The 27,869-nt window shown below is 46.6% G+C and overlaps 2 protein-coding genes across 2 annotated transcripts; one reads left to right on the top strand and one right to left on the bottom strand.

Annotated features, from left to right (window-relative positions):
• Window positions 1–4,829: 4,829 nt before the first annotated feature.
• LOC142001996 (olfactory receptor 52R1-like) lies at window positions 4,830–5,771 on the bottom strand. The gene has a single exon (XM_074977726.1). The coding sequence runs from the start codon at window positions 5,769–5,771 to the stop codon at window positions 4,830–4,832; it is 942 nt and encodes a 313-aa protein (XP_074833827.1).
• A 12,341-nt stretch (window positions 5,772–18,112) lies between these two features.
• Window positions 18,113–25,077, top strand: LOC142001989 (olfactory receptor 52E4-like). Its single transcript, XM_074977713.1, has 2 exons — window positions 18,113–18,126; window positions 24,144–25,077. Exons 1-2 carry the CDS (start codon window positions 18,113–18,115, stop codon window positions 25,075–25,077), a joined length of 948 nt encoding a protein of 315 aa, XP_074833814.1.
• The last annotated feature ends 2,792 nt before the right edge of the window (window positions 25,078–27,869 follow it).

Raw genomic sequence — 27,869 nt, 5'->3', positions numbered from 1 at the left:
GCCGCACCTGGTGGCCATAAGGATCTGGCCCCATGTGCCCAGGGACCACTCTTGGGACCTTGTGAATGAACTTCAGCCAGTGGGTATCTTGAATGTGGAGTGCCGTGAAGTTATCCTTGGTCCCAGGGGCCACCTCGGGCTCCTTATAGCTGGGTACAGCCTCATCCAACCAGGCCTGGGGGAAGGGCTGTCCCTGACTTCAGTGAGGGTGCGCAGGATGCAGCAGGCCAACAGGGCCTCCCCTCACACCCGCAGTGCAGCCACAAAGGGTCGTCCTGCTGGGCCAGTCCCTGGGAAAGAAACAGACTCTGCGTTGAAAAGCCAAATACGAAAGCAGGCCTTGCCCCTGGAAGTAGGGGACTGTCACTGTCACAGCCACCAGCTCAGTCTATCTGTGTGGCCCTCACCCCTGCATACACACAGGACACTGCATCTTCTCCAGCGTTTCCTGTCACTGCCCAGCGCACAGCATGGCCCCTCCCTGTGTCCCTCATCCTGGGACCAGCACAGCTATAGATGCCGTGCAAACAACCCTGACCTGGCTGAAAGTTAACACAAGGTAAGGGGAGAGATATGTGGCCGCGAGCAGCCCGTGGTGGGGCTGCCCCAGGACTGGGCTCAGCTCAGCGGGGCAGGAAGAGACACGACAGCTCGGGACACCAGGGGGCTGTGAGGTGGTTTGCCGAAGGTAGGGGAGGGGCAGCAGTGTGACCCAGGGGTGCTCAGAACAAGACCTGGGGCTTTCTCCGCCTGCGGCGGGGGGGTGTGAACCTCCGAGGGCCGGAGCAGAGGTCTGTCAATTCCATGGGAGGATGGTCAGCGCTTCCCCCGCAGTGAGGCTCCCATAACGGCCACAGCCCAGGCGCAGCAGCAGGACCAGGTGGGCTGGTGACACCAGCTTTGTCTCCCTGTTGTCTGGAGGAGATTTGATTTCCTGCAGGAGTCCCAGGGCCTGTGCGCCTCCGCTGACAGGTACAGAGATACCCTCTGGGCCAGGGAGATGCAGCCCTGCAGCTGGGACTGTGAGCAAGGCCCTGCCAGCAAAGTTCCTCCTTTGACCTTGGGGAAGTGTGCCCAGCTGCACAGTCAGTGCCTGGAGCCTGGGCCAGCTGCCAGCCTCGGGCGAGACTTCCTCCCGTCCAGGAGAAGGGGCAGGAGACTCACAGGCATGACGGGAGCTCAGCAGCCAGTGCAGTGACTTAGTGGAACCCCTGGCAGAGGGGCTGAGTGACCTTCTCCCTTGGGTGCCCCACTCCCTTACAGTCCCCTCCCCAGCTCCACCCTCTGGGGCTTGAGGGCCACACATGTGGATGGACCCAGCTCCTGCCAGGCTGTGTCTCCTTAACAAGAGCTGTTCAGTGTGGACGGTTGGCCAGTTGTCCCACTCACCGCACTGATAGGGACGGGTTGTGTCATCTCCATCGGCTGTCCCCTAGCCAGGGGCTGCAGGACTCTCGCTGGGTCATTCTGTGGGTGTGTCTCAGGAAAAGGGTGGGAGGTGCTTCTGCCCACCCAGGCCTCCTCACGTTGGGGTGTCTCTCTCTCTCCCGTTCACAGCTCTGTCCCATTCCACCAGATCTGGCATGAATCGTAGACTTGACAGCAGTGTCCTAAGCCAATGAGATGCCAGAGAGAAGCTCCTCAATATTCACCCCGTGATGTCAATGGCTGAGCAGGCCCTGAAGGCAGGGCAATACTCCCAGGACATGTGGGGAGGAAGACTAGCAGTATGGGGCATCTCCACATGAACTCTTCCACGGCGTCATGGGCAGCTCACTGCTCTGTGGGGGCTGCACCTCTGTCAGCCTGACATCCCCCGCAGAAAGCCCCCCAACCCTCCCCTTTGCGAAACAAGGAAATGCCACAGACTGAGTTTATTAGCAGAGACAGAGCGCACAAGGCAGTGCCCCTTTTCTCAGTGCTGGTTAAGCCTCAGATGAAGTATCATGTCTGCTTTTGTTCACCAGAAGATGTGGAGATACTGAAAATGATCCAGAGGTGAGAGATGGGGATGATGAAGGGATGGAATGTACGGTGGAAGGATCTGGGTGTGTTTTACCGGAAAAGAGGAGATTAACAAGGGACAGGAGAGATGTCTTCTAACACTAGAAAAGCTACCATAAAAATGGGCTGGAGTCTTCCAAAGGAGGCAGGAGAGTCACTTGTGTTGAATGGGTTCGACACAGCAAATCCTGCATCTTTTCAGGGGGTTAGGCTTTCAGACTCTTGTAACCACTTCTAACTATGTTGCTCTGTGACTCTGTCTGCTTCTCATGACCATCACCTTCCCTCAGTCAAAAGACACCTTCCTTTGTAGGCTCCCCTTTTCCTAAACCTTTGCCTAGTTTCTAATAACTCTAAACCCTTTCTCGCTACTCAATTGATTCAACCAAAAACTGAAACCCCGTATCTCTGTCTAACTGGCTCTACACATAAAACGAGAAGCATTTCAAAGAACGCATGGACTGGAACAAACAGGTTCTCCCTAGCATGGCACATACGTCCACCTAGTCTAATAAATTATTTTTCTGAGTCTTTAAAGTGACACATGACTGCTTTTTTGTTTTGATGGAATACATTCTAACACAGCTATCTCCCTGTCACAAGCCAGCCTAGATGTCTCTTTAGATTTCCTGCTGTCATACCCAGCAGTCAATTCACCATGCGTTACTCCAAGTCAGGACAAACTCAGCTATCACTATTTCCCATGATCTACTTCCCCGTACAATAACTGTTTAATAAGTTTTGTCAAAGCAGAACCTGTCTGCCACACTGAGGAGTGGCATGTCTGCAATCTTGCTTGCTGTTTTCCTTCTGCAAGCACTTGGAAGGTAGTAAAGTGATAGGGAACAGCCAGCATGGTTTTGTAAAAAACAAATCACGTCAAACCAACCTGATAGCTTTTTTTGACACAATAATGAGACTTGTAGATAAGGGAGAAGCAGTGGATGTGGTATACCTAGACTTTAGTAAAGCATTTGATACTGTCTCGCATAATATTCTTATCGACAAACTAGGCAAGTCCAACTTAAATGGGGCTGCAATAATGTGGGTGCATAACTGGCTGGCTAATCGTACCCAGAGAGGGGTTGTTAATGGTGCTCAATCCATCTGGAAAAGCATAACAAATGGGGTTCCGCAGGGGCCTGTTTTGGGACCAGTTCTGTTCAATATCTTCATTAATGATTTGGATATTGGCATAGAAAGTACGCTTATTAAGTTTGCAGATGATACCAAGCTGGGAGGGGTTGCAACTACCTTGGAGGATAGGGTCATAATTCAGAATGATCTAGATAAACTGGAGAAATGGTCTGAAGTAAACAGGATGAAGTTTAATAAAGATAAATGTAAGGTGCTGCACTTAGGAAGGAATAGTCTGTTTCACACATACAAAATGGGAAAAGACTGTCTAGGAAGGAGTACAGCAGAAAGGGACCTAGGGGTTCTAGTAGATCACAAGTTAAATATGAGTCAACAGTGTGATGCTGTTGCAAAACAAGCAAACATGATTCTGGGATGCATTAGCAGGTGTGTTGTGAACAAGACACGAGAAATCATTCTTCCGCTCTACTCTGCGCTGGTTAGGCCTCAGCTGGAATATTGTGTCCAGTTCTGGGCACCCCAATTCAAGAAAGATGTGGAGAAATTAGAGAAGGTCCAGAGAAGAGCAACTAGAATGATAAAAGGTCTGGAGAACATGACTTATGAAGAAAGGCTGAAAGAATTGGGCTTGTTTAGCTTGGAAAAAAGAAGATTGAGTGGGGACATGATAGCGGTTTTCAGATATCTTAAAGGGCGTCATAAGGAGGAGGGAGAAAACTTGTTCTTCTTGGCCTCTGAGGAGAGAACAAGAGGCAATGGACTTAAGCGGCAGCAAGGGAAGTTTAGGTTGGACATTAGGAAAAAGTTTCTAACTGTCAGGGTGGTCAAGTACTGGAATAAGTTGCCAAGGGAGGTTGTGGAATCTCCCTCGCTGGAGATATTTAAGAACAGATTAGATAGATGTCTATCAGGGATGGTGTAGATAGTGGTTGGTCCTGCCATCGAGGCAGGGGACTGGACTCGATGTCCTCTCAAGGCCCCTTCCGGTCCTAGTGTTCTATGATTCTATGATTCTGATTTTGGCTTTAGTTTCTTCTCGTGCGTTCCTGTACCATGCATGGACCGGCTACTGACATTGTTAGCATTGCATCTGATGGTCCCTCGAGGTCCCTTCCAGTTCTAGTGTTTGATGAGGAATGTACAGAACAAGGGATCTCTACTCCATATCCCACTCAGGCTTCCCTTTTCTAAGCTAAGCAAGCCCAATTCTTTCAGTCTCCTCTCATAGCTCATGTTCTCTAGACTTTTAATCGTTTTAGTTGCTCTTCTCTGGACTCTCTCAAATTTCTTCACAACTTTCTTGAAATTTGGTGGCCAGAACTGGACACATTGCTCCACTTGTGCAATGAATAGTGGAATATATGTAAGAGATATGGTTGTGTGGGACCTACTGTGTCCATGTAATTTCTTCATATTGCTTTTGTCTTACAACAAATTGTTGGAGTGATGGATGTCGGAGATGCACAGAGAAGAACACCAATGAGCCATCCACCAGTGAAGATGTGGGCACTGTGAGATCTAAAGGAAGTGGTTTACATCTCACATTAGTTCTTAGACACCAAAGTTATCTGGCCAGATGCCTTCTTTGGGAATGAAGGGAAGACGGAGCCCACCTGGAGTCCATTGTGATATGCTTAACATCACATAAAACTGACGATCCTGAATGGATCAGAAACCATGGTGAAGAGTGTTTTATATCCCTACATTAAACTAGACATTGCTCAGATTCATTTCTTCTGGAAGAAATGGAATATTCTCTCACGGATCTGTTTGGTTTTCACCCCATACACAATAGGGTTTAACATAGGGGGAACCACCAGATAGAGATTGGCCACTATGATGTGGACATGTTGAGGGACACTGTGGCCAAAGCGGTGGTTTAGGAAGGTGAAGAGGGCGGGGATGTAAAATGCCAGGATGATGCACAAGTGACATGCACAGGTGCTGAAGGCCTTGAGACGGGCGTCTGTGGACGGGAGCCTCAGTACAGCTTGCAGGATCATAGCGTAGGACACAGAAATGATAAGCACATCAAACCCCACCACCATAAAAGCCACAAACAGGCCATAAATGACACTGACTGTAGTGTCCCCACACACCAGCTTCACCATGGCCATGTGCTCGCAGTATGAGTGGGAGATGGCACAGTGTTGGCAGAAGGGCAGCCTGTGCACAATAATGGAGAAGGGGCTCATCATAAGCACCCCACGCGCCAGCACCAGGCTGCCCATGGTCACTATGGCTGGGACAGACAGGATGCTGGAGTGTCGGAGGGGGTAGCAGATGGCCACGTAGCGATCCAAGGCCATGGCCATGAGCACACCTGACTCCACCGAGGAGAAGGCATGGACGAAGAACATCTGGGTAAGGCAGGCATGGAACCCGATCTCCCTGGAGCCCAGCCAGAAGATACTCAACATTTTGGGAATGGTGGACGTGCACAGGACCAGGTCGGTGATGGCCAGCATGGCCAGGAAAAAGTACATGGGCTCATGCAGGCTTGGCTCTGTCTTTATAATGAAGAGAACAATGGCATTTCCCACCACGGCAATGACATACATGATGAAGAAAGGGAAGGCGATCCAAAACTGGGCCTCCTCCAGTCCTGGGATGCCAATCAGCAGGAAGGCAGCAGGCTGGTAGTGGGTGCTGGAGTTTTTACATGACATGACTTGCTGTTTTTCTCTGACCTGCGCAGGGAGAGCTGCCTCCCTGAAAACAAGTAGCAAAGAACCCATGAGGGATATTCATTTTCCGGAAAACCCAGTTGAGAATCATTAAATAGTGGACCAAAGGTCTGTATTGCAAGCTCAGCCCCAGTCCTAGGTCAGGCAAATACACAGAGTCACTGGGGTTAGATACCGTAGCAGTACGGTCTGTCTCTTTCCCCTTTGAGATTCGATTCCCTGTCCAGGTCTGGGTTTGTCTGTTCAGCATGAGTGAGAAGAATGTGGTGTGGTGGGGAGTTGTATATCCTTCTTTGAGAATCAGCACAGCCTTCGTCCTCTCCCTTTTGGCCTGTCCCTAAAAACAGGTAAAGGAAACAAGAAATAGGCAAATGCATAAACAGGGCTGCATTAACAGGAGTATCATGCGCAAGACACGAGAGGTCTTTCTTCTGCTCTGCTCTGTGCTGGTTAGTCCTCAGTTGGAGTACGGTGTCCATTTCTGCGCACCACATTTCAAGAAAGATGTGGAGTAATTGCAGAGGGTCCAGAAAAGAGCAACAAGAATGATCAAAGGTCTCGAGAATATGAGCTATAAGGGAAGACTGAAAGAACTGGGCTTGTTTAGTTTAGATAAGAGAAGACTTAGAGGGGACCTGATAGTGGTTTTCAAGTACCTTAAAGAGGGTTACAAGGAGGAAGGGGGAAAAAATGTTCTCCTTGGCCTCTGAGGATAGCGCAAGAGGCAATGGGCTCAAAGTGCAGCAAGGGAGGTTTAGGTTGGATATTAGGAAAAATTTGCTAACTGTCAAGCAGGTCAAACACTGGAATACGTTACCGGGGAAGGTTGTGGATTCTCCATCATGGGAGAGATTTAAGAGCAAGTTAGATGGACACCTATCGGGGGGTGGTCTAGACCATGCTTGGTCCTGCTGAGAGAGCAGGGAGTTGGACTCAATGACATCTTGAGGTCCCTTCCAGTTCTAGTGTTCTATGATTCTACAGAGAGGGGGATAATGTTATTACAGCTGCTGGGCTAATGGCTGAATTAACCCATTAGCCAAACCCTCCTGGAGACAAACATGCAGCTAAAGGAAAAAAAGGATGACAGCCCAAGTAGCCTTGGGAGAAGAAGGCTAATTAGAAAATGCTGGTGAGTCTCACATCAGTGTGGGCCACGGTCTTTGTGCTGTGGTTTATTATAACAGCAGCAGGTGCATTTTTCTCTACAAGATGACTCATATTTTTGCGCTGTTATGCCTACATGCCAACCCTGGCACTGGGAGCCCATTGTGCTGAGGCAATGTCAAGGTGCAGATTGAGAATCAGTCCCAGACCCAGAGATTTCTATTTAAATAGCAGACACAAGGGAGGAGAAGAAACAGAGGCACCGAGAGCTGAGTTTCCCAAGGTCACAGAAAAGGTCAACTAAAGAGCTAGGAACCGAGCGTGGCTCTCTAGCCCCCTGCCCTAATCACAATACCATGCTGCATCTCAGCCCTTGAACTTCTTTGCTGTGACAACAAGCTCTGCATTCAAAGAGGCTATTAGCACAAGTAGCAGCAGCAGCAAATGTTGCATTCTGATCAAGGAGAGAGCCAGGCACAGACTAAAGAATAACATTGGACATGCCTGGAAAAGCACAGTGCAAAGTCTGGTACAAGCCAGAGTAAAAGAGGTCAAGACAATGGGTTTGAGGAAGTCAGTTATACAGAGATGAATCATCAATATGCTGCAAAAAATAGGCAGGTTAAATGTTCACCAGCCTGTTGGAAATGGAGTTCAGGGACAGATTTCACTCAAATACCAACAACACAAAATTTGTCTTTTAAAAACCCTCCTCCAGAGCTGAGCTACCTTAGATAACCAAGTCAGCTACCCATGTTAATACCTCCGAAGGGAAATAAAACATGTACCTAGGGAAGCATTAGGACTTTCATGCATCTTTTAGACTCAGGTTCTTGTCAAACTATAAAAACCTACAGAACAAAAGATGATAATCGCTGCTTGAGACGTTATGAGCATTCGCTTTGACTCCTCACTTAGTATGTTTTGACAATTTGTATTTTCATGGTTATAAAACTTCAGCTTCTTTAATCTCAGCCTCTGCCATCATTGCATATTTATTGTCGGACACACACAGTGATTTCCTGCAACTTGTAATCTTTGGACAAAATTAAAGAAATCATCCCATAATTGTGAAAAATGCAGAAATCTAGTTTAATAAAGAAATTGCAAATGCTTAAAAATGGAGAGAGTCTCCTTCAAAATAATATTACAAATGCACATTGCTTTCTGCCAGCGCTGCCCACAGACCCTTTGACACCTCCTGTTCTGTAATGCCTAAGCCGGTCAAAGTGTGGGAGACTTCGGAGTGGGGGACAGAGTTATGGGAAGAGCACAAGCTTCCCCAACACGTGCATATTAACACCCTGCATAGCCAGGAAAGTGGTGTGACCAGCACCCAACAGAGAGGCTATGTCTAGACTAGAAGGTTCTGTTGACAAAATCTGGGGAGCGTCTGGATTACCATGGTGTTTTGCTGACAGCATATGGGTGGAATGCAGCACTTTTGTCTTCAGCCTTATCCCACTCCCCATGAGGAATAACACCTCTGTCGACAGAAAGAGAGGCCTGTCTGGAAGTTCCAGGGGACCTTCTGCTGACAGACAGTGTTTCCAGGACCTTAGACAGCCATCTGCTGTGCTCCTGGTTGGACATTTTGTCAGGAGAGTGGCCGGACTGCCTTGTCAACAGAGCATACACCTGTGAGCCAGCTGAGTCCAATGCGTAAGGGCTGAAGAGACTCAGCCATAAGGAACTCAGTTTCCCCAAGACTCACCGGCAATCCTCCTTGCAGTGAGACAATGCAAAGTCCAATCCTCCACTCATGAGGATGAATCTGGCTCCAAGAGCAGGAGACCTCCTTCTGCTGGCACTAAATAATGGGAATAGCTTTATCCACGGCTGACGGGTGTCCCCATGGAGGTTTCTCGACAGCTGTGGACTGGTCTCTATGGGCCACTGCTGCAGCTGAGGAAGTCTGAAAATACACACAGAAGTGAATGGTGTCAGGAGAATGTGATCATTTCTTGTCTGATAATGAGACACCACCTCAGCTGCTTCCAAGTACCTGCTATACAAATAATATTTGTTAATATTGGTCTTAGCCATTGACACAGAAAGTATCCCAGAAGCACAGGAATCCCCTGATAAGGTTTTGGACTCTGCTCTGTTCTGGTGAAAGCTCTGTGAAAACGAGTTTCTGGATTCATAGATTCCCAGGTCAGAAAGGACTGTGGTAGTCATCTAGTCCAACAAAGTTCTCCCAAAAATGTTTTTGGCAGCAGATCTTTAAGGGAAACCTCCAAACTGGAATTGAAGAAAAAAAAAAAAAAGTTGATGGCGAATCCAACACAGCCTTCCGGCGATAGTTGCCGTGTTTAATGAGCCTCTCGTTAAAAAGGTGTACTTTATTTCCTGCCTAAATTTGTCTGACCCAAACTTCCAGCCCTAATCATTTTTTATCAAGTCACACCTTATCTTCCTGTGTTTTCAGCTAAGAAGATAGAGCTCCTTGAGTCTGTCACAGCAGGGCCAACAGCCACCGCGGACCCCGGGGTAAGTTGGAGTTGGGCACTTGGTTCTGCATCCCCAGAAAGGGTGAGGTCAACAGTAGAAGGGGTGGAACTTAGGCCAATCAGCCCTTATCACTTCTCAGATCGTAGTGCTGCAACCCCTTTATACCCAGAGCCACACAGAGGAGCAGAGCAACGCTGCTCCGTCATTTGAAGGGCCCTGGAATTCTGGCAGCCACCATTGCCACAGGAGCAGCTCCACTGCCCGGAGGTCTGAGCCTCATTGAAAGGCCAGGCCCAGAGCAAATGCTCCCTTTACCCAATCCTGTTGGTGGGCCTGTGTCCAAGTCATCTCCAATCCAGAGCCATAGTGGAGAGCTCAGCATAAACCATTGACAACGACAGTTTGTTTCTCAGAAGGCAGCAAAGCAAATTCTGCAGATGGCAGCTGGAGAACCAGAAGAAGAAGAGGCAGAGATTGCAAACTGAGCAGAGAAAGTCATTGCAACTCATGAACACCCAGACAACCAAGTGCTTATACGTTAAAGTCATGTGCTTCAGAGACACGTACCAGAGAGGTACATATCGAACATTAATGATAGAAGAGACAGAACATCGGAGCTGGGTTGTCCTTTCCAGCTGATGTTATGATATCCTCCTGCACCAAGGCCCTGAATAGAATCATAGAATCATAGAACACTAGGACTGGAAGGGACCTCGAGAGGCCATCGAGTCCAGCCCCCTGCCCCAATGGCAGGACCAAGTACTATCTAAACCATCCCTGACAGACATCTATCTAACCTGTTCTTAAATATCTCCAGCGATGGAGATTCCACAACCTCCCTTGGCAATTTATTCCACAAAGGCCAGTATCCCAGGAGCTAGGTGGGTGAAACTCACCATCACCTGCAGGTCCCTGGGAAAGAATTAGGGCTGAAGGTAATTCAGAGATTGAGACAAACACCACAAGATATAAAGCCTGTGTGAAGCACAAGACTGCACATTTTAGGCCATACCCTTGGGGTGGGTAAGGGCCTGTGTGGGGCATAGGCACGTGTGATTTGAAGTGTGCAGAGCCTGGCCTGTGTCTGAGTGTGCTGGGTCCATAGAACTGCATGTTTTGCGGTGTGTAGTGCTGCGGGGAGGTCAGTGTGTTGGGGAGGAGGGCACAAGGAAGAACACTTTTTGAGGTGTGTAGGGATGGGGTGTGTCAGTGTATGGGAGTTGTCAAAGGACTATATTTTTGAGGTATGCAATGGCAGTGGTGGTGCGTGTGTGTGGGGGCAGAGGGTGTGGGGGCCCAGAATTGTGTGTTTTGAGGTGTCTAAGATTTGGCACAGTCAGTATGTGTGCAGGAGGTATGTCTGCACGTTCTGAGGCATATAAGGACTCCTGGGACTGGGTATGGTAGTAAACACTGTTTCAAGGTGTTTCAGTGCGAGTGTGGACAGTTCATAGGCATGGCAGACTTGGATTTCCTTGGGAATCAGTTTAATGGTCATGCCAATTTGTATTTTGAAGTATTGCTTCAGTTAGTATCAATTTGCATTTCCATAGTTGTAAAAATGGGGAGGGATTTGAGAATTTTTAATTGACGTTTGTCATTATTTTTGCGGTTGCAGAAAACTGTGAAGGGGGCAGAAAAGAGTGTGTGTGTCCACAGCATCCTGCCTCCAAACGGTGAGAAGTTCACAAGAAGCCCGTTTCAAACGGTGCTGAGCTATTTCGATTATTATGTTAGAAATATTGTCTGTTGGATTGTCGATGGCAGTGACATTTCCTGACACTTACCTGTAAAATTTGAAGTCTTCTGAGTCTCGTTGTGTGGCCATGAAGACAGGGTTTGGGGTGGGAGAGGGATATGGTGTTTTGGGCTTCTGAAGGGATGAGTCTCAGGTTGCAGCTTTCTTCTTGTACACAGAACTATTTCAGCCCTGAGGCCAGAGGCCAGGGGAGCCCTGCTCTGCGGGCCGTGAGTGCTGCCCCCTTGTGTCTGTGCTGCAATAGAGATGGACCCATTGAGTCTAACTACCCCTCAGAGCACTGAGAGGCAGCCCAGCATCCATAGGCGCCGTCAGGTATTTGCTTGATGGAAGCAGCATTTGAGGGCCTGGACGCGAGTGATGCAGGGCAGGGCGGGATGAGGGATGTATGGCTCCTAGGCCAACCAGAATTTCACCAGCCCGGAGAGCTGGCTGAGTGTGCTGCACGCACGGGAGAGTTGGGGTAAATGGGTGGTAGCTGAGACTGGACCCCGTGTCCTGGATCAGCATCGGCCTGCTCCTTGCCGCACCAGATGCTACTCAAGAGTTCGCACTGTGTGGGAGCCACTGCAGTCAGGGCCTGTCTGAGGCAGACTTCCCAAGCCCTACAGCCAGGGATGGGCAAAGCTACCAGACACAATTCTGATCTCCTGCACTGCCCCCCTACCCCCTGCCCCACAGATCAAGATTAATTCCATTGATGCCAAAGAGCAGTTGGGGGTGGAAACCCGAGCAGCCCTGCGACAGTCCCTAGCCACAGAGAATGCAGCTCCATGACATTACACTGGCTTGGAGTGAGGGTCATCTGGGCCTATGGAGAGCTCCCTCCATCACACACACCTGGGGATTTAGCACACTGACCTCCTAGCCTGACTGCCCGCCAGGCACCGGTCCCTGCTTGGCTCGCCTGGTGGAATTGTCATGGCCAAAGACCCATTTCTGGACATGGCTGAGTAGCAAACAGGGCCACCCCCCAAGTCACCCACTTGTGCGAATTTGGGGGGTGAGGTCAGGGATGACTTCACTCCTGTGCAGCTGTCAGGCTCTCCACTGCTGCCCGAGACTGAAATTCTCTTCCTGTGGATGGGTGCAGAGGAAGAGCTAAGAGCACCCACCATGTGCGTAGCATTTGGCTCTAGGCCCCTGCCATTACAGAGATGGGAGCCCTGACAATATAGTGAGAGCCCTTTGGCCATTTTTTTTCTGGCCTGCCATAAAAACTAGTTCGAGTTAAAAGTGTCTAAAGCTCTTGGGTTTTTGTTTTGTTTTTGTTTTTCCTCCAGTCAGTTCCCCTCCCAGGGGTGCAATGCTGCACATGAATCCAATTAGCATTAGCAAGCTGGATGGTAAACATAGCAGAAGGCCACAGTAGGACTGATTAACACTGGCCCAGGAAGCTTGAAGCAGGGCCTGGACCCATGTGGCCAATCAACAAGATAGCAAGATGTCATAACAGTTGTCGGTTTCACGGGGAGATTTTGCATCAATTTGTACCGAGCAAAAAAAAAACAAAAAAACCAACATGTATAGAGCTAAGTGCTTCCCTGGGGCCCTGTACTCTGCCCAGATGGACACCTCCAGTATATCTTTGTATGCCTATAATGAATGAGGCCTGGGAGCCTGGATGCTGTGGACAATGACAGACAAGATGTCAGTGGGGTTTCCATGGAATCTTAGATGATGAAGGTTAGAAAAGACCTCAGCAGTTTATCTAGTCCAGCTCCCAGGTCAAAGTAGAGAGAACCCCAAGTGAATCATCCCAACCTGTGCTTTGTCAAGCTGGGCTGGGAAGTTTTCTAAGAGTCTGGTTCTCATGCTTATGCCCAATGTCCCAGGCACCGGCACATTTTCTCACCCTTCTCCAGGATCAGAGGGGTAGCCGAGTTGTCTGTATCTTCGGAAACAACAAGAAATCCCATGATATCTTATAGACTAACTGATATTTTGAAGCATGAGCTTTTGTGGGCAAACACCTGATTGTCCCTGTTCCTTGCTGCTTCCTGTCTCCCGTCCCCCAGCCCGTGTGTTTTCATAATTAATCTCTTCCCCAGGCCCTCTGCTTTGTCCCTGCTTCTGCAGTCAGCCCCATTGACTTTATACCTCCAACGTTTCCCATAAATCTTTGCACCAACTGCAGCTGAGGCCTCCAATCAGTCACTGTGATAGTCAGTGCAAATGATTCTGGGACATATGAACAATGGATCTGATCTTGCATGCTTGTGAGTGGCCCATGGAGGACACTTGGACATGCATGTGGTTGATTCAGAGATGTAATACCTCAGGAGATAATGTCACTGCATCAAACAAGAGAAGAAATTAAAAACATAAGAACTCAAGAGCTTGTGAACAGGGCATTTGCTAAAGGAGGGAGTTTTGAGAGGAGAGTTTAGAGGGTGCACTTAGAGGGCACCAGTTACTTCTGACCACCTTTAGATGTAAAATGTTATAAATCTATATCCCAAATATTTAAATAAAAGCCCAATATATAATGAAATTTATTCTTAGGAGGAAATGTAGGCAGAAACCAGCAGCAGAGTGGGGACTAACATGCATGATTATTTGTCCTGTGGGCGGTTGTTGTGTGTGTGCAGCTGGTGCAAGGAGCTCCTGACCCTCAGGCTCTGGAGTCCAGGCTGGCTGAGGTGACGGAGCCAAGGGAGGCAGAGAGATTTGTTTATGAGGCTTTCTGGGACAGTGAAATCCTGTCCCACCTCCACTCTGACAGCCTCAGTGCTGTTAAGGAGGATGAAATTCTCAGGGGAAGAGAGCAGTCAAGGGAAACAGAGGATAATACTACCAACAGATGTTAGGGTATTCTCGCACACTGAAGAAACCACTCTGGGGGAGGGAACACCAGTTGTTAGGAAGATGCAGGTGTTATTAGTGGGTGATTGGATCATTAGAGACATAGATAGTTGGGTTTGTGATGACTGGGAAAACCATATGGTGACTTGCCTGCCTGGAGTGAAGGTTGCAGATCTCTCAAATCATCTAGATATACTTATGTGTAGTGCTGGGGAACAGCCTGTGGTTGTGAGACACGGAGGTACCAATGACATAGGGAAGAGTAGGAGACATGTCCTGGAGGCTAAATTTAGCTTGCTAGGAAAGAGACTGAAATCCACGACCTCTACGGTGGCATTCTCAGAAATGCTTCCTGTTCCATGTGCAGGGCCAGGTAGGCAGGAAGAACCTCAGAGTCTCAATGTGTGGATAAGATGATGGTGCAGGGAGGAAGAATTTAGATTTATTAGGAACTGGAGAAACGTTTGGGATAGGGGGAGCCTGTACAGGAAGGGTGGGCTCCACTTAAACTCAAGTGGAACCAGACTGCTGGCACTTACCATTTAAAAGGTCGTAGAGCAGTTTTCAAATGAAGTAATGGGGAAAAGCCGATTGGTGCACAGGAGCATGTGGACTGGACAGAGACTTCTCTTAGAGGAGAGCCCATTGATAGAAATTTTCTAGGTTTTAGTCAGGAGGAGAGGGTGCAAGAGGATAAAGCCGGAGCTGGATCAAAAGAGAAACAGTCTCATAAAAAAGAATCAGGAAAGGGCAGACAAATAATTAGTGACAAGCTTTTAAAGTGCTTATACACAAATTCTTGTAGTCTAAATAACAGGATGGGTGAACTACAGTGCCTTTTATTAGAGGAGGTATTGACATAACAGGCATCAGAGAGACCTGGTAGAATGAGGACAATCAGTGGGACACAATCATGCTGGAGTATAAAATATATCAGAAGGGCAGAACAGGTTGTGCAGATGTGGGAGTGGCCCTGTAGGTGAAAGAAAATGTAGAATCAAATGAAGGAAAAACCTTAAATAAACCAAAAGGTTCCACAGAATCTCCCTGGATAGAAATTCCATGCTTTAATAAAAAAATATAGCAGTAGGGATATACCTTCAACCACCTGAACAGGAGCATGATAGTGACTATGAAATGGCAAGGGAAATTAGAGAGGCACTCAAAATTAAAAAAAAAAAAAAAAAGAATAATACTAGGGGATTTCAATTATCCCCATATTGACTGGGTACTTGTCACCTCAGGATTAGATGCAGAGAGAAAATTTCTTGACACCTTAAATGATTGCTAGGACAGGAACCCCCCAAGGGAGATGCAATTCTTGATTTACTTCTGAGTGGAGTTCAGGAGCTGGTCAAACAGGTAACTGTAACAAAAGAGTTTGGAAAGAGTGACCATAACGTTAGAAAGTGGAAAGAACTATGCAAAAATGAGAAGGTTAGGTGAAACGGAAATGAAAAGGTACAGTACCTATACTAAAATAAAATTCCTTCAAGCTTCATTGAAACTTTTCAAAGATACAACAAAGAACCAATGTAGCTTAACAACCACTGGTAGGAGCTCGATGGCATCGAGGGCTGCGTCAACCAGAACATTCTCGCGTGAGTACAGCTCGGAGTAGTGCTCAACCCAGCGCTCCATCTGTTTGGCTTTGTCAGCAATTGGCTTTGTCAGCGATGACTTCACCAGATTTGGATTTCAGAGGTGCCATCTTGTTCTGGGTGGGTCCTAATGCCTTCCTCATACCCTCGTTCATTCCTCTGAGATTACCAAAGTCGGCACAGGTCTGGATGCTGCTGCATAACTGGAGCCAGTGGTTGTTGGCACAGCACCTGGCTGTCTTCTGTACTGTTCTTCTGGCCTCTCTAAGTGCTTGCTGGGTACTCTGGCTCGGTGAGCGTTTGTACTCCAGGAGTGCAGCGCGCTTCTTTTCGATGACTGGAATCATCTCATCAGAGTTAGCTTCGAACTAAGACAGAGAGCAGCAGGAATTCCTGTCAGCATAGGGAATCCACCTCCCGGAGAGGTGACAGCTGAGTCAGTGGAAGACTTAGTCCTGTTTGTTTCTACGTGTGGGTTAGGGTGAAAGAGCGACATCAACATAACATAACAAAAGAAACCACCTGACAGTTCTTGGTGACCTTCTCCGTCACTTGGCAGTAAACATGACAGTTGGTCTGACAGGGCCATAACATCCTGACAACCTCAGACACCACACAATATAACAGTGCCTTCTACTAGCTAAACTAATGCCTGGCAATACAGATGCACTCCTCCTTATCCATCTCTGTCTGGAAAATTTGAGATGCCCACCCCTACCTACCTAGAGTTAATGTCTTACAGAGTATGACCCCCTTAGCCTTCTTGCATTACTGTTAAAATGGTATAAAACATTGAAAGGTAGAAGTAAATAGCAGATATAAACAAATTATATAACATTAATCTACCAAAACAAGATATATGTGTGTAAATATATATATATATATATATACATAGAGAGAGAGAGAGAGAGAGAGAGAGAGATAGGTATAGGTATAGATAGGCTTAATCTACAAAATATGAAAATATATATAGGCTTAATCTACAAAAACAAGATATATAATGTAGGCTGACATAGCCTTATAGACTATTGTTTGGAGAAGCTGCTGGAGACAGTAAGCACTAAAAACATCAACCTGGAGTTCCTTTAGTGTCTCCCTTCACCACCGTTACCCCTCTCATGTCCTGGACCTGAGGTAACCATTGTTCTACACATGTACAGATTTGCCCTGACATTCCCACAACGTCTTCAGAATGGAACACAGCAGCTCCTGCCACTGTACAAGCACCCACAATTTTTGAGCAGCCACCATCCCTGTCTACAGAGTGGACACCTGCCCAGAAAAATCTCCAGACAGGTTTCTAGTCAACATGGTGCTGCTGGCAGCTGCAGGTTTCTTCATAGTAATGTCCAGGGATTTCATTTGACCTCTTTCAGTAACCAGATGAATGTTCACCACTTCCTGCCCAGCCAGAGCAGCGCCCAGATGTAGCCATTCAGAGAGTTACACCTGCTATTGCCACTGAAGACAATGGAACAACGGCTGCTTGTGTGTTTGTAACAAGCACCTAGGGTGGGATGCACGGTTGAAGTGGCAGAGAGAAGGAGGTATGTGCGGGAAGGGTTGTGTTAGAAAGGGAAGGGAAAGATGGACTTCAGTGGACTGGAGGATAGAGAGAGAGAGAGAGAGAGATCATGTTTGGGAGCATCTTCATAACAAGGGACAAACCGTCCCCTGACCCCAAACCAGCACGGCCTGGTTCAGGAAACATTTCATCCAGGGGAACCAGCCTGCCCCAGTCCTCTAACCAGAACACTCAGAGAAACTCCAAGGGGAAGGAGGCCCATTTGGGAGAGGACGGCATCCTCCGGAGACCTCCTCATCCAGCCCCACTCCCCTTCCACTCACAGGCCCCTCGTATCCGTGAGGCTGGTGCCGGTTTGCTGTCAAAGCCCCACTTGTGCACTTGCGGCTGCGTTTGGGTCCCATTCACTAGACCCGTGTGCTTGTGAGTTGGAGGTCAGTTCAGGCCCTGTCTCTGGCTCGGCGTTTCCAGGCTTCTGTTGCAGTGCTGCTCTCTGGCACGGGATACCTCGACGCAGTCTCTGAAGACACTGAGCTCATGCTGGTGGGGGAGTGGCACGAAATGAAAGCAAAGCATAGATGCAAACGAAGTAAAAAGCCTACACAAACCAAAATGTACTACAGAATCTTCAGCGATAATAATTCTGTGCTCTAATAAAAGGAATATAACAGGAGAGCTACACCACTAACCACTGGACCAGAATGGTGATACTGGTTGAACTTACCTCACGACCTGACTGGTGCTGGACAAGAGAATTTGCAGGAGCACAGGAGGTCAATATTGTCTAGCACATTACCAACAATTCCAGTGCTTACTGGGTTCTTAGAAGACACTTAGGGATAAATTAGAGCTAAATAACAGCACAGAACACTGTGAGCCAGGACTGGTGTCTGGAAACAAACTTGATGGGATGTCAGGAAACTTGGCCACAGCCATGATAAGTGATCGTCTGGCTAACTAAAATCATGCTGAATTATGGATGTTTCCAGATGAGAGAGTGCCAGGTTAGAGATTTTTCAGCTTGTAATTACAATGCCCAAGGAGAATAGAGAAGCTATAAATAGGAATAACAATGGTGGATTTCAAGTCTGGAATGTAGAGGTGAAGTTTCTTGGCATCTTAAATGAATGCATCCTGGAGCAGCTGATCCTGGAACTCACAAGTTGAATTGAAAATTTTAATTTCATCTGAAGTGGAGCTTAGGGTCTGGTCCAGAACGGGAATGTAGATGAACTGCTTTGTAACAGTGACCATAATGTACTAGAGATGAAAACTAAAAGTAAATATAAAACTAAACAAAAAACATAGCCAGAGAACCAAAAAGTGTCACAGTAGCTGAACAAGAAAGTAACGAAACAGCAGTGAGAGGCAAAAGAGCACCTCATAAAGAGCAGCAATTCAATCCCATTGAGGAAAACAGAAAGGAGCGTTAACTCCAGCAGATGCAGTGTGAAAATGGATTTAGAAAAGCCAAGAGCGGAATCTGAGGGACAGTCAAAGCCTCAAAAAGTAAAAGCAAAATAAAAGGCATCACAGGAAGGAGCCTGAAGGATTAAGTGCCCTGGGCCCTCTGAGAAGAATGGTGTGCTGAGAAGAGTACTGGCTTGTGTGTCATCCTTCCAGTTGATCTTTGTGTGACCTGAGCTTCTTTTATCATCTGAACAAAGGGGACATGTTCCTAGTAATGCATGTGTCCTGGGCACATGCAGGATATCAGGGCTTCAGGAGACCTAGGCATTATCCCTAGTTTTCTTACTAATCAACTATAATTGTTAAACATACACAAATACACAGAGCTGCCAGTTCCTCTCTCTCCCAGCACAGAGTCCAAGACTTCTCATCTCCTTTGGGACAGTCCCTTAATTGCTGGTGACTCTTAAACCTGCATAAATAGCTCAGAAGCACGGATAGACTCATCTCCAGTCTGTTTGCATCCAGATGCTACTTCAGTGCTTGATATTGAGCAAATGCCAGTGGGACTGCACAGAGTTACACAATGCACATAGCTGTCTTGGCTGTCAGCATAGGATACTGCTGCAGATGCTGGAGTCAGAGAGATGTGGACACAGCTGCCTGAAGGAACTCAAGAGAAGACAATTAATTTGTAATTTTCACCAGTCAGAGTAAGTTTGTTGCACTTTCTGCTTTGCTTAGCTGTTAAACATGAAGGGCACCTGCCTCACAGGATGAGTTTGCTCCAATGCCAGTGGAAGTGGCCAAAATGTTACGTCTTCTCTGCAGAGTTGTTTATTCGTTACAGAATCACAGAATCCTAGCGCTGGAAGAGACCTCAGGAAGTCATCAAGTCCAACCTTCTGCTGAAAGCAGGACCAATCCCAACTAAATCATCCCAGTCAGTGCTTTGTCAAACCCAGACTTTAAAACTTCTAAGGATGGAGAGTCCACCACCTCCTTAGGTAACCTATTCTTTTGCTTCCCCACCCTCCTAGTGAAATAGTTTTTTCCTAATATCCAACCCAGATCTCCTCCACTGCAACTTGAAATCATTGCTCCTCATTCTGTCATTTGTCACCACTGAAAACAGGCTGTCTGCATCCTCTTTGGAACATCCTTTCAGGTAGTTGAAGGCTGCTATCAAATTCCACCTCACTAATCTCTTCTGCCGACTAAATAAACCGAAATCCCTCAGTGTCTCCTTATAAGACATGCTTGAGCCCTCCTCTGGACTCTCTCTAAAGCGTCCACATCCTTTTTGTTATGGGAGGGCCAGAATTGGACACAATTTCCAGATGTGGCCTCCACAGTGATGAAGAAGGGGAATAGTCTTTTGCCAAGTGGCCATGCGCTAAATCTATGGGAAATGCTCTTACTAATGCAGCCCATTATTCTGTTAGCCTTCTTGGCTGCATGAGCACACTGTTGACTCATGTCCAGCTTCTCATTCACTGTAATACCAGATCTTTCCTCTGAGGATCTGCTGCTTAGCCACTCAGTCACCAACCTGTAGCAGTGTTTGTGATTCTTATGTTGTAAGTGCAGGACTCTGCACTTGTCCTTCTTAAACCTCATCAGATTTATTTTGGCCCAATCCTCCAATTTATGTAGGTCACTCTTGACCCTATCCCTAACCTCCAGCATATCTACCTCTCCACCTAGCTCAGTGTCATCTTTGAACTTGCTGAGGGTGCAATCCATCCCTTTGTCCAGGTCATTAATGAAGATGTTGAACAAAACCAGCCACATGACCAGCCCTTTGGGAATCCGCTTGATACCGATCACCAACCAGGCATAGATCCATTGATCACAACCTGTTGAACCCAATGATCCAACCAGCTTCCTATCCACCTTACAATCCATTTATCCAATCCACACTTATTTGACTTTCTGGCAGGAATACTGTGAGGAATCACATCAAAAGCTTTGCTAAAGTCCAGGTATTTCACATCTGCCACCTTTCCCATATGCACAGAGCTAATTACTTCATCACAGAAGGCAGGCAGATTGGTCAGGAGTGACTTGCGCCTGGTGAATCCATGTTGACTATTCCTGATCACTTTCTTCTCTTTCAAGTGCTTCAAAATGGATTCCTTGAGGATCCCCTCCATGGTTTTTCCAGGTACATCCAAGGGGTGCCTCAGCCCTTTTGGTCACACCATGATACTGGGAATTCAAACCTTTTCAGGATGTGATGATGTATGGAATTTTGGTGAGATTTTACAATACTACGACTATCAAGATTACAAAGTAGCAATGAGGAGTGTTACTTAGGCCGTGTAATGCATCTTCAAAATGTATTCACTTTGTATTTTGGATGCGTATATGTATGCATGTCTGTGTTTCAAAACTTGTGCTATGTGATGCACCTAGATATTTTAACATCAGAACTTCCTAGCCTGTTTGATGGGCTGTTAAGGACCATCAGATATTCAACTGGCCCATTGAAAGATGACAGGAGACAAACCTTATGATTCATCAAGGCAAGTAGGGGCATTCTTATGGATAGGACTCTAAGGCTTCCATGCCATGTGCTGGACAGCCTGTGCATGGAACAAAGAAAGCAGCAGCCGCATGGCAAAAGACTATAAAATGCAGCCACATCTTCTCCATTTGGTCTTCATCTTGTCTTCATTCCAGCTTCTTACCTCTAGAAGAACCATTTTACACAGGAAGCTCTGAACACAGAGCGGAAAGACTCATATAAGCTGTGCATGAGTTCCAGAGGGACTTGCAAACCATCATTTTCACCAGTACTGCTAAAAACCTGATCCTTGGGCTCTGAACCTGGCATGTGTGTGACACTTCTCTCCTTATTCTTTTCCTTCTTTACCATATACCTTTTGGTTTAGACACTAATGGATTAACAAGCAGCACAATACCTGTGGTAAGGACCAAACCTATACAGACCAGGGAATGTGGCTGACCCTTTGGGGTCGGAAACAACTTTTTGTGCATGTGAGAAGGGTTTTAAAATAAGTTTTATTGTACTGGATCTAGGTGGAACTTTGGAGCCAGAGGCGTGGGATGCTATAAGGGGCCTGCGATTTCTTGTTGTTGTTGTGGTTGTCCTCTTTATTTTCCTTCTGTCTGGGGACCCAGAAGCACAGATTGTGCCTTGTTGGAGAGTATATTCAGTGCTACCCACCAGCGTTGGGAGTAGCTGGTCTCCCTTTTGTAGCCTTCCCTCATCTAGGCTTTGCCAGTGAGGGATGCCTCATGCACCGTGGTCACACAGGTGCCCAGCAATCCATAATACAGTGCCCTCATCTATGTGTTGGACCTGCAATCCCTGTTCCAAGAAGCTAACTTTGCATGTGCTGTATTGAAACATCTTGTTTGCATGGGCCCAGCTCACCACATGATCCAGACAATCAGTGTGCCAACCCTGGCTCCCTTATTGCAACCACACTGCTAAACTTTGGATTGAGTGCAAATTTCATTTGCAGTAATTTCCTATTGGCTTCCAAACCATTGATGAAAATAATGAGCAGCCTCAGGCCTAGATCTGATCCCTGCAGAACCCCAGAAGAAACAGACCCTTTAACTGACAATGATCCACTGACAGTAGTTTTTTGGGATATGTCTATTAACAGCTTCTACTCCAGCTTACCTGTGCAGTACTGATATTGCAGAGTGCTCCCTGCTACATGTGAGTGTTTTCCTACTAATGCAAGTGCCACACTGAATTAGACAATTGTTAATCTGCACATTTCTCTCTATCAACCCATTTTGCATTCTTATTAAAGGGTAAAATCTGGTTTATTTCACAGGACCAATTTTCCATTCCTGATGTGGATTAGCATGAGCTATATTCTTAGATGTATTTTTGATTTGATCCCATGCCAGATTTTCCATTCCGTGTCTCCTAACCTTTTCAAATCTTGTTTTCAAACTTTCTTGTCTTTAATATGTTATGCTGAACACAGAACTGCCCTGTATTTGGTTCTTATTTTGGCTCCCCTGCTGCCTGATTCAGACTTTTGGTTCGGAATTAGATGTGTGGTTGATTTGTCAATTCATAACTCAGGTTCTGAGTTCTTGTGGGTAAAGCCCACTTCGTCGGATGGGCTGGAGGGGAAACACAGAATCCAGGGTTAATACAACAGGGAGTGAGGCACGAGAACAGGAGAAACTTGTTACTCTGCTATCACTAGTAGGACCAGTTAATTAAGCTGGATGTGTCTCATTCTTGCATATGTCAAAAATGGAGAAATTGCCCTTAAATGCATATCAGTTAAGATCTCATTTCAGGCCACAATTAAAGGTGGTTTTGTTTTGTTTTAGTTGTTTGGGTGTAAAAATGTTTGGTTTTTTTGCAACAGTGACACACTGCTGACTTCTACATATCTTGGGTCCTTTATGTAGTTTATTTTGTTGTCCATTATGACCCCTAGACCTATATCTGCCTTATTCCCTCCTACATGAGCCTAGGTGATTCACATTTTGTATACGTGAAACTGATCGTTCCTTCCCATATGGAGTACATTTCATCCTATTTATCTCAGACCATTTGCCCCATTTGCCCTGATCATTTTGAATTATGATCCTATCCTCTAAAGCACTTGCAACCCATCCCAACATTGTATTACCTGCAACCTTTATAAGCATACTCTTTATGCCATTATCTAAACCATTGATGACGATATTGAGTAGAATGGTCCCAGAACTGATCCTTGCAGAATTCCACTTGTGATGTCCTTCCGGTATGACTGTAAACCCTGGATAAGAATTCTCTGGGAACAGTTGTGTAAGTAGTTATGCACCAACCCTCCAGTAACTTTATTTAAGTAGTATTTCCCTAATTTATTAATGAGAAGGTCAGGTGAGACTATAACAAATGTTTACGAAGTTCTCGGTATTCCACGTTTACCTCTTTCCCATTATCCACAAGGCTTGTTGCCCTGTCAAGGCAAGCTATAGGGTTAGTTTGACGTGATTTTTTTTAACAAATCCATGCTGTTATTTATAACCTTATTATCCTCTACGTATTCACAACTGGATGCCTTAATCATTTGTTCCATTATCTTTCTTGATACAGAAGTTAGGCTGACTGCCCTAGAGTTTTCTGGGTTGTCCTCATGATGCTGCTCCCAAAGACACCCAAGTCTGTCCCTGGTGGTATGTTTTAGCTGGGATGTTCCCCTGGCATTTTTCTTGTCCAATGTTTGTTTGTTTTTTTCCCACTGTATGATTTTGAACAAGTGCGTGAATGTGGCACTCCCTACAGCATGGACTCTGTAACCTAAGTTTAATTGCATTAAGGCTTGATGAAGGATTAACAGTTCCTATGCTCTTGTTTCCCACTGGTGATGATTGAGGTGTTCCAGACCATGGTCTGTAGCATGTCATAAAACATGGAACCGGCATTTTTAGGATCAGTTTTTCATTATCTTTTTCTCAGAATCATGAAAACGTAATTTTTCAGTGTGAGAAGAACAACCAACATGCTTCAGACATGAGAACAGCCCCCAGCAATACATAATATCTCAGATTTGTATTGTCTTTCCAGCCAGGCATTTGCACTGTGATGATGACCCTAGATCCTGGGCACATGAAGGAAATGAGATGAACATATGGTAAATGTAAGAGAAAAGGTTCCACCTCAGAGTTCAATAATTACTTCTCTACTCCATGTTGAATTCCAGTACAACTAATTTCATCAGCCCCTCCACCTTCATTCTGCTGGGCATTCCTGGCCTGGAGACAGTACATGTCTGGATCTCTCTCCCCTTCTGTGCGATGTATGTAATAGCCATCTTGGGGAACTTCACCATCCTGTTCATCGTGAGGACAGAGCCAAGCCTCCATGAACCCATGTACTATTTCCTCTGCATGCTGGGAGTCAGTGACCTGGTCCTCTCCACGTCCATCCTGCCTAAAATGATGAGCATCTTCTGGTTCAAATATAGGGAGATATCTTTTAGTGCCTGCCTCACCCAAATGTACTTCCTTCACTTTTCCTCATTGATGGGGTCTGGGATATTTGTGGCCATGGCTTTTGATCGCTACGTGGCCATATGCAATCCTCTGAGACATTCCACTGTCCTGACAAACCATGTTGTAGCCGTGATCGGCCTAGCCATGATGCTGCGTGGGGGCATCCTGTCACTGCCCTTTCCCTTCCTGGCAAGGCAGTGGCCATATTGCAGAACCAACATCATCCCGCACACGTACTGTGAACACATAGCTGTGGTGAAGCTGGCTTGTGCTGACATCCGCGTGGGTGATTACTATGGTCTCTTTCTGACACTCTTTGTGCTTGGTCTTGATATATTTTTTATTGCTATGTCCTATGTCCAGATCCTCAGGGCCATCTTCAGCCTCCCCACCAAGGACGCCCGGATCAAGACTTTTGGGACTTGTGGCTCCCACCTCTGTGTCATTTTAGTCGCCTACATCCCAGTTCTGTTCTCTGTCTTCACACACCGATTTGGACATAATGTGCCTCTGCATGTCCATATTCTCATTGCTAATGTGTACCTCCTGGTGCCCCCCATGCTGCACCCAATTGTCTATGGGGTGAGGACCAAACAGATCCGCAGCAGGCTGCTCCAGCTTGTTCCTCAGAAAGGGCTGTGAAGTTTTAAGATTGAGCTCTGTGCAGAGCTGCTGGTGGCACGGTGCCACACCCTCTTTCTCTAATTACTTACCAGAAACTCAGAGACTCATTAAATCCTTTTCAGATTGTACTCTGCTGTGTCTGTATGACAAACTGGGTACTTGGGCTATGGAAGTAGGTTATTGTTTTTACCTTTCTAAATGCTGATTGCCAGAGCCTCCCACGTCTCCTTCCCTTAACCCTCCTGTTTTGCCAGCCTCGGTCTCTCTTCCTCTTATCACCAAGCCCCTGCACTTTGCTACTTACTTTTGTTTCCACTTCCCCTCTCCCTCACTGGGGAAGGGAGAACCTGCGCCCTTGGGATGTGGCCATACCCTTCTTGTCCCCTCCCTCCTGGTGCTCCAGGACCCTCCTCCCCATGGGGCTGTGTGAGTGTGGGATGGTACAAACCCTGGGCATAGGGCTTGCCCTCCACCCCCCAACCCCACTTCCTGAGGGTCCCCCTTTTGTGGGATGCCTGCCCTAGCAGGGACTGCAGCTCAAGAGTGCATTACTTCCATGAGGAAGGCCTCAACAGTGGACTTCTCCACGCCAAACTGGTTGCCCACTGACTGGTAGCTATCGAGGGTGGTGAGACTCCAGAGGGTGATTGTGGCTGCTTCTCCTTGTGGGTGGAGGGCTGCAGCTGTGTGTCACCTCTCTGGAGGGCAGGGGGAGCCAGGCACAGAGCTGCATAAAGGCAGCCTTTTGCATGCAAAAGTTCTGTAGCCAGTGCTCGTCATCCCACTGCTCCATGACCATCTGGTCCCACCTGTCTCAACTGGCATGGTGTCTCCAGAGCCACCTGTCCACCACGGGGTGTGGTTGCAAAGGTGTAGCTCCCAATGCCAGGAAATGAGCTCAGGGTTGATCTTGCTGAGGGACAAGAAGTCAGCTGCCAGGAAGTGCAGCACAAGCTGCAGAATGTTCAAGTGGGGCCATAGCAATCCCATAGGCAGCTCCATCTGCATGGCACCTAGGGACCATCTGGGTCACCTGGAAATTCAAGGCAAGCACAGCAGGCACTGCAAGAGCTTTGGTGCCCCTCAGAGGGGTAGACAAGCCCACAGTAGGGGCAGGGAATGGTTGTCTGTAGGGGTCCCTTTCGGCACGCGTCTCCGCAGGTCACCAGCACCAGCTCTTGGAAAGAAATGGTGATCTGCAACCTGGCTGACATGGTTCCATGTGACCATTTTGCTGAGAGAGTGTCCCATCTGTCTGGCCACTCTCTGTCAAGAGAGCAGATTGCTTTTCAAAGAGCTTTGGTGTCTGGGTGTGCTCTCTCAACAGAAGTTTTGTTGAAAGATATCTTCCAATAAAAACTTCTCTCGACAGAAGCCTGCAGTCTAGACATAGCCTCAGATTTTTATTCCTTTTGGCAATCTACTATAAATTTTGAAGAATTTGTCTGTCTTTTTGATGAAGAACTCCTGCTAAATGGTAAGAGCCAGGACAACTAAATCTGGTATACAGCTCCTCTTACCGCACCTTAAAACAAAATAAAGCTTTGGGTGTGTGTCAGAAGCACTGGACGTTCCTGGAATGAGATTACTTCTCATAAAATAAAACAGAAAAGAGACAATCACCAAATCAAATGAAGTCCTCAAAGTTGATGTAATTGAACAGATGTTGAAAGAGACTGACCCAGGATGAGCCAGACAAATAGGCTGAATCTGGAATAGGATTGTTTCTTAATAACACAGAGAAATATAGTAACAGAGAGAAAGCCGTGCTAGTCTATATGCTATCATAACAAAAAAGCAGTAAAGTAGCACTTTAAAGACTAACAAAATAATTTATTAGGCGAGCTTTCATGGGACAGACCCACTTCTTCTGAGCTCACCTGAAAAATTATTTTGTTAGTCTTTAAAGTGCTACTCGACTGCTTTTTTGTTTTGACAGAGAAATATGGGGTAGTGCTCTGTGTTTGACTTGAGGTTGAAAACCGGAAACCAAATGTTACTAGAAACCAAATTGACTATAGCCCCTTTTTGTTAAAACATAGTGGATGATAAAAGTTTCCAAGGATGAAGGGGAAAAAATAGAATTGATGGAATTCCTATTTCAAACATTTACTGAAAATAATTTAAAGAAAAATATTAACCCCATTTTTAAGAAATCTAAAATAAAAATTAACTCCATAAAATAACGCTGGTGTTTTTGAAAAATACAATCCTTTAAATAAAGGCATTTATTTTTCCTTTTATTTAAAAAAGCATTCACTGAGTTAAACTTTTCACAGTACTGCAGCTAGGTGATGACTGGGAGCCATAGACCTGAATGCAATGAGGGGGCCATGTGAGTCCTTTCTGTTCACTTCCTGATAATCAGAGTGGGAAATAGAGGCACAGTTGGTGCCTGGATAGGAACGTTCACATTGGTGTTACTTTGAAGAATGGTGGGTATCTGCTCTTCCTTCTGCAGGCTGCCCTGCTACTGGCACTGCCAATTAAGAATGTCCCAGGTGCCCCTCCAGTCACAGTTTGTACACCCTGATTTGCAGAACCAGCTGCATGATGAGCCGGAAAGGTGCAGTGTCAAGGTAACCATGCATTATTACACTAGCAGAATACTTAAAAGGCCAGGCCAGCATTTGAGACTTTGATTAGAATGGTTCCCCACTGCTGTGGGGGAATCTAGAATTTGGCCCTGTGGCTCGTGATCATAATTTCACTATTCCAAAGAGCAGTGGTTTTCTTTAACTGCCTAATTAAATGGTGAAACTGGAACACAATTTGGCAATTACATGCCCCCTGGCAATGATGCAGTGGTT

This window comes from Carettochelys insculpta, chromosome 1 (genome assembly GCF_033958435.1).
Source record: "Carettochelys insculpta isolate YL-2023 chromosome 1, ASM3395843v1, whole genome shotgun sequence".
Taxonomy (NCBI): Eukaryota; Metazoa; Chordata; order Testudines; family Carettochelyidae; genus Carettochelys; species Carettochelys insculpta.
The sequence above is the reverse complement of the archived record's forward strand: the minus strand, read 5'-3'. Positions and strand labels throughout refer to the sequence as shown.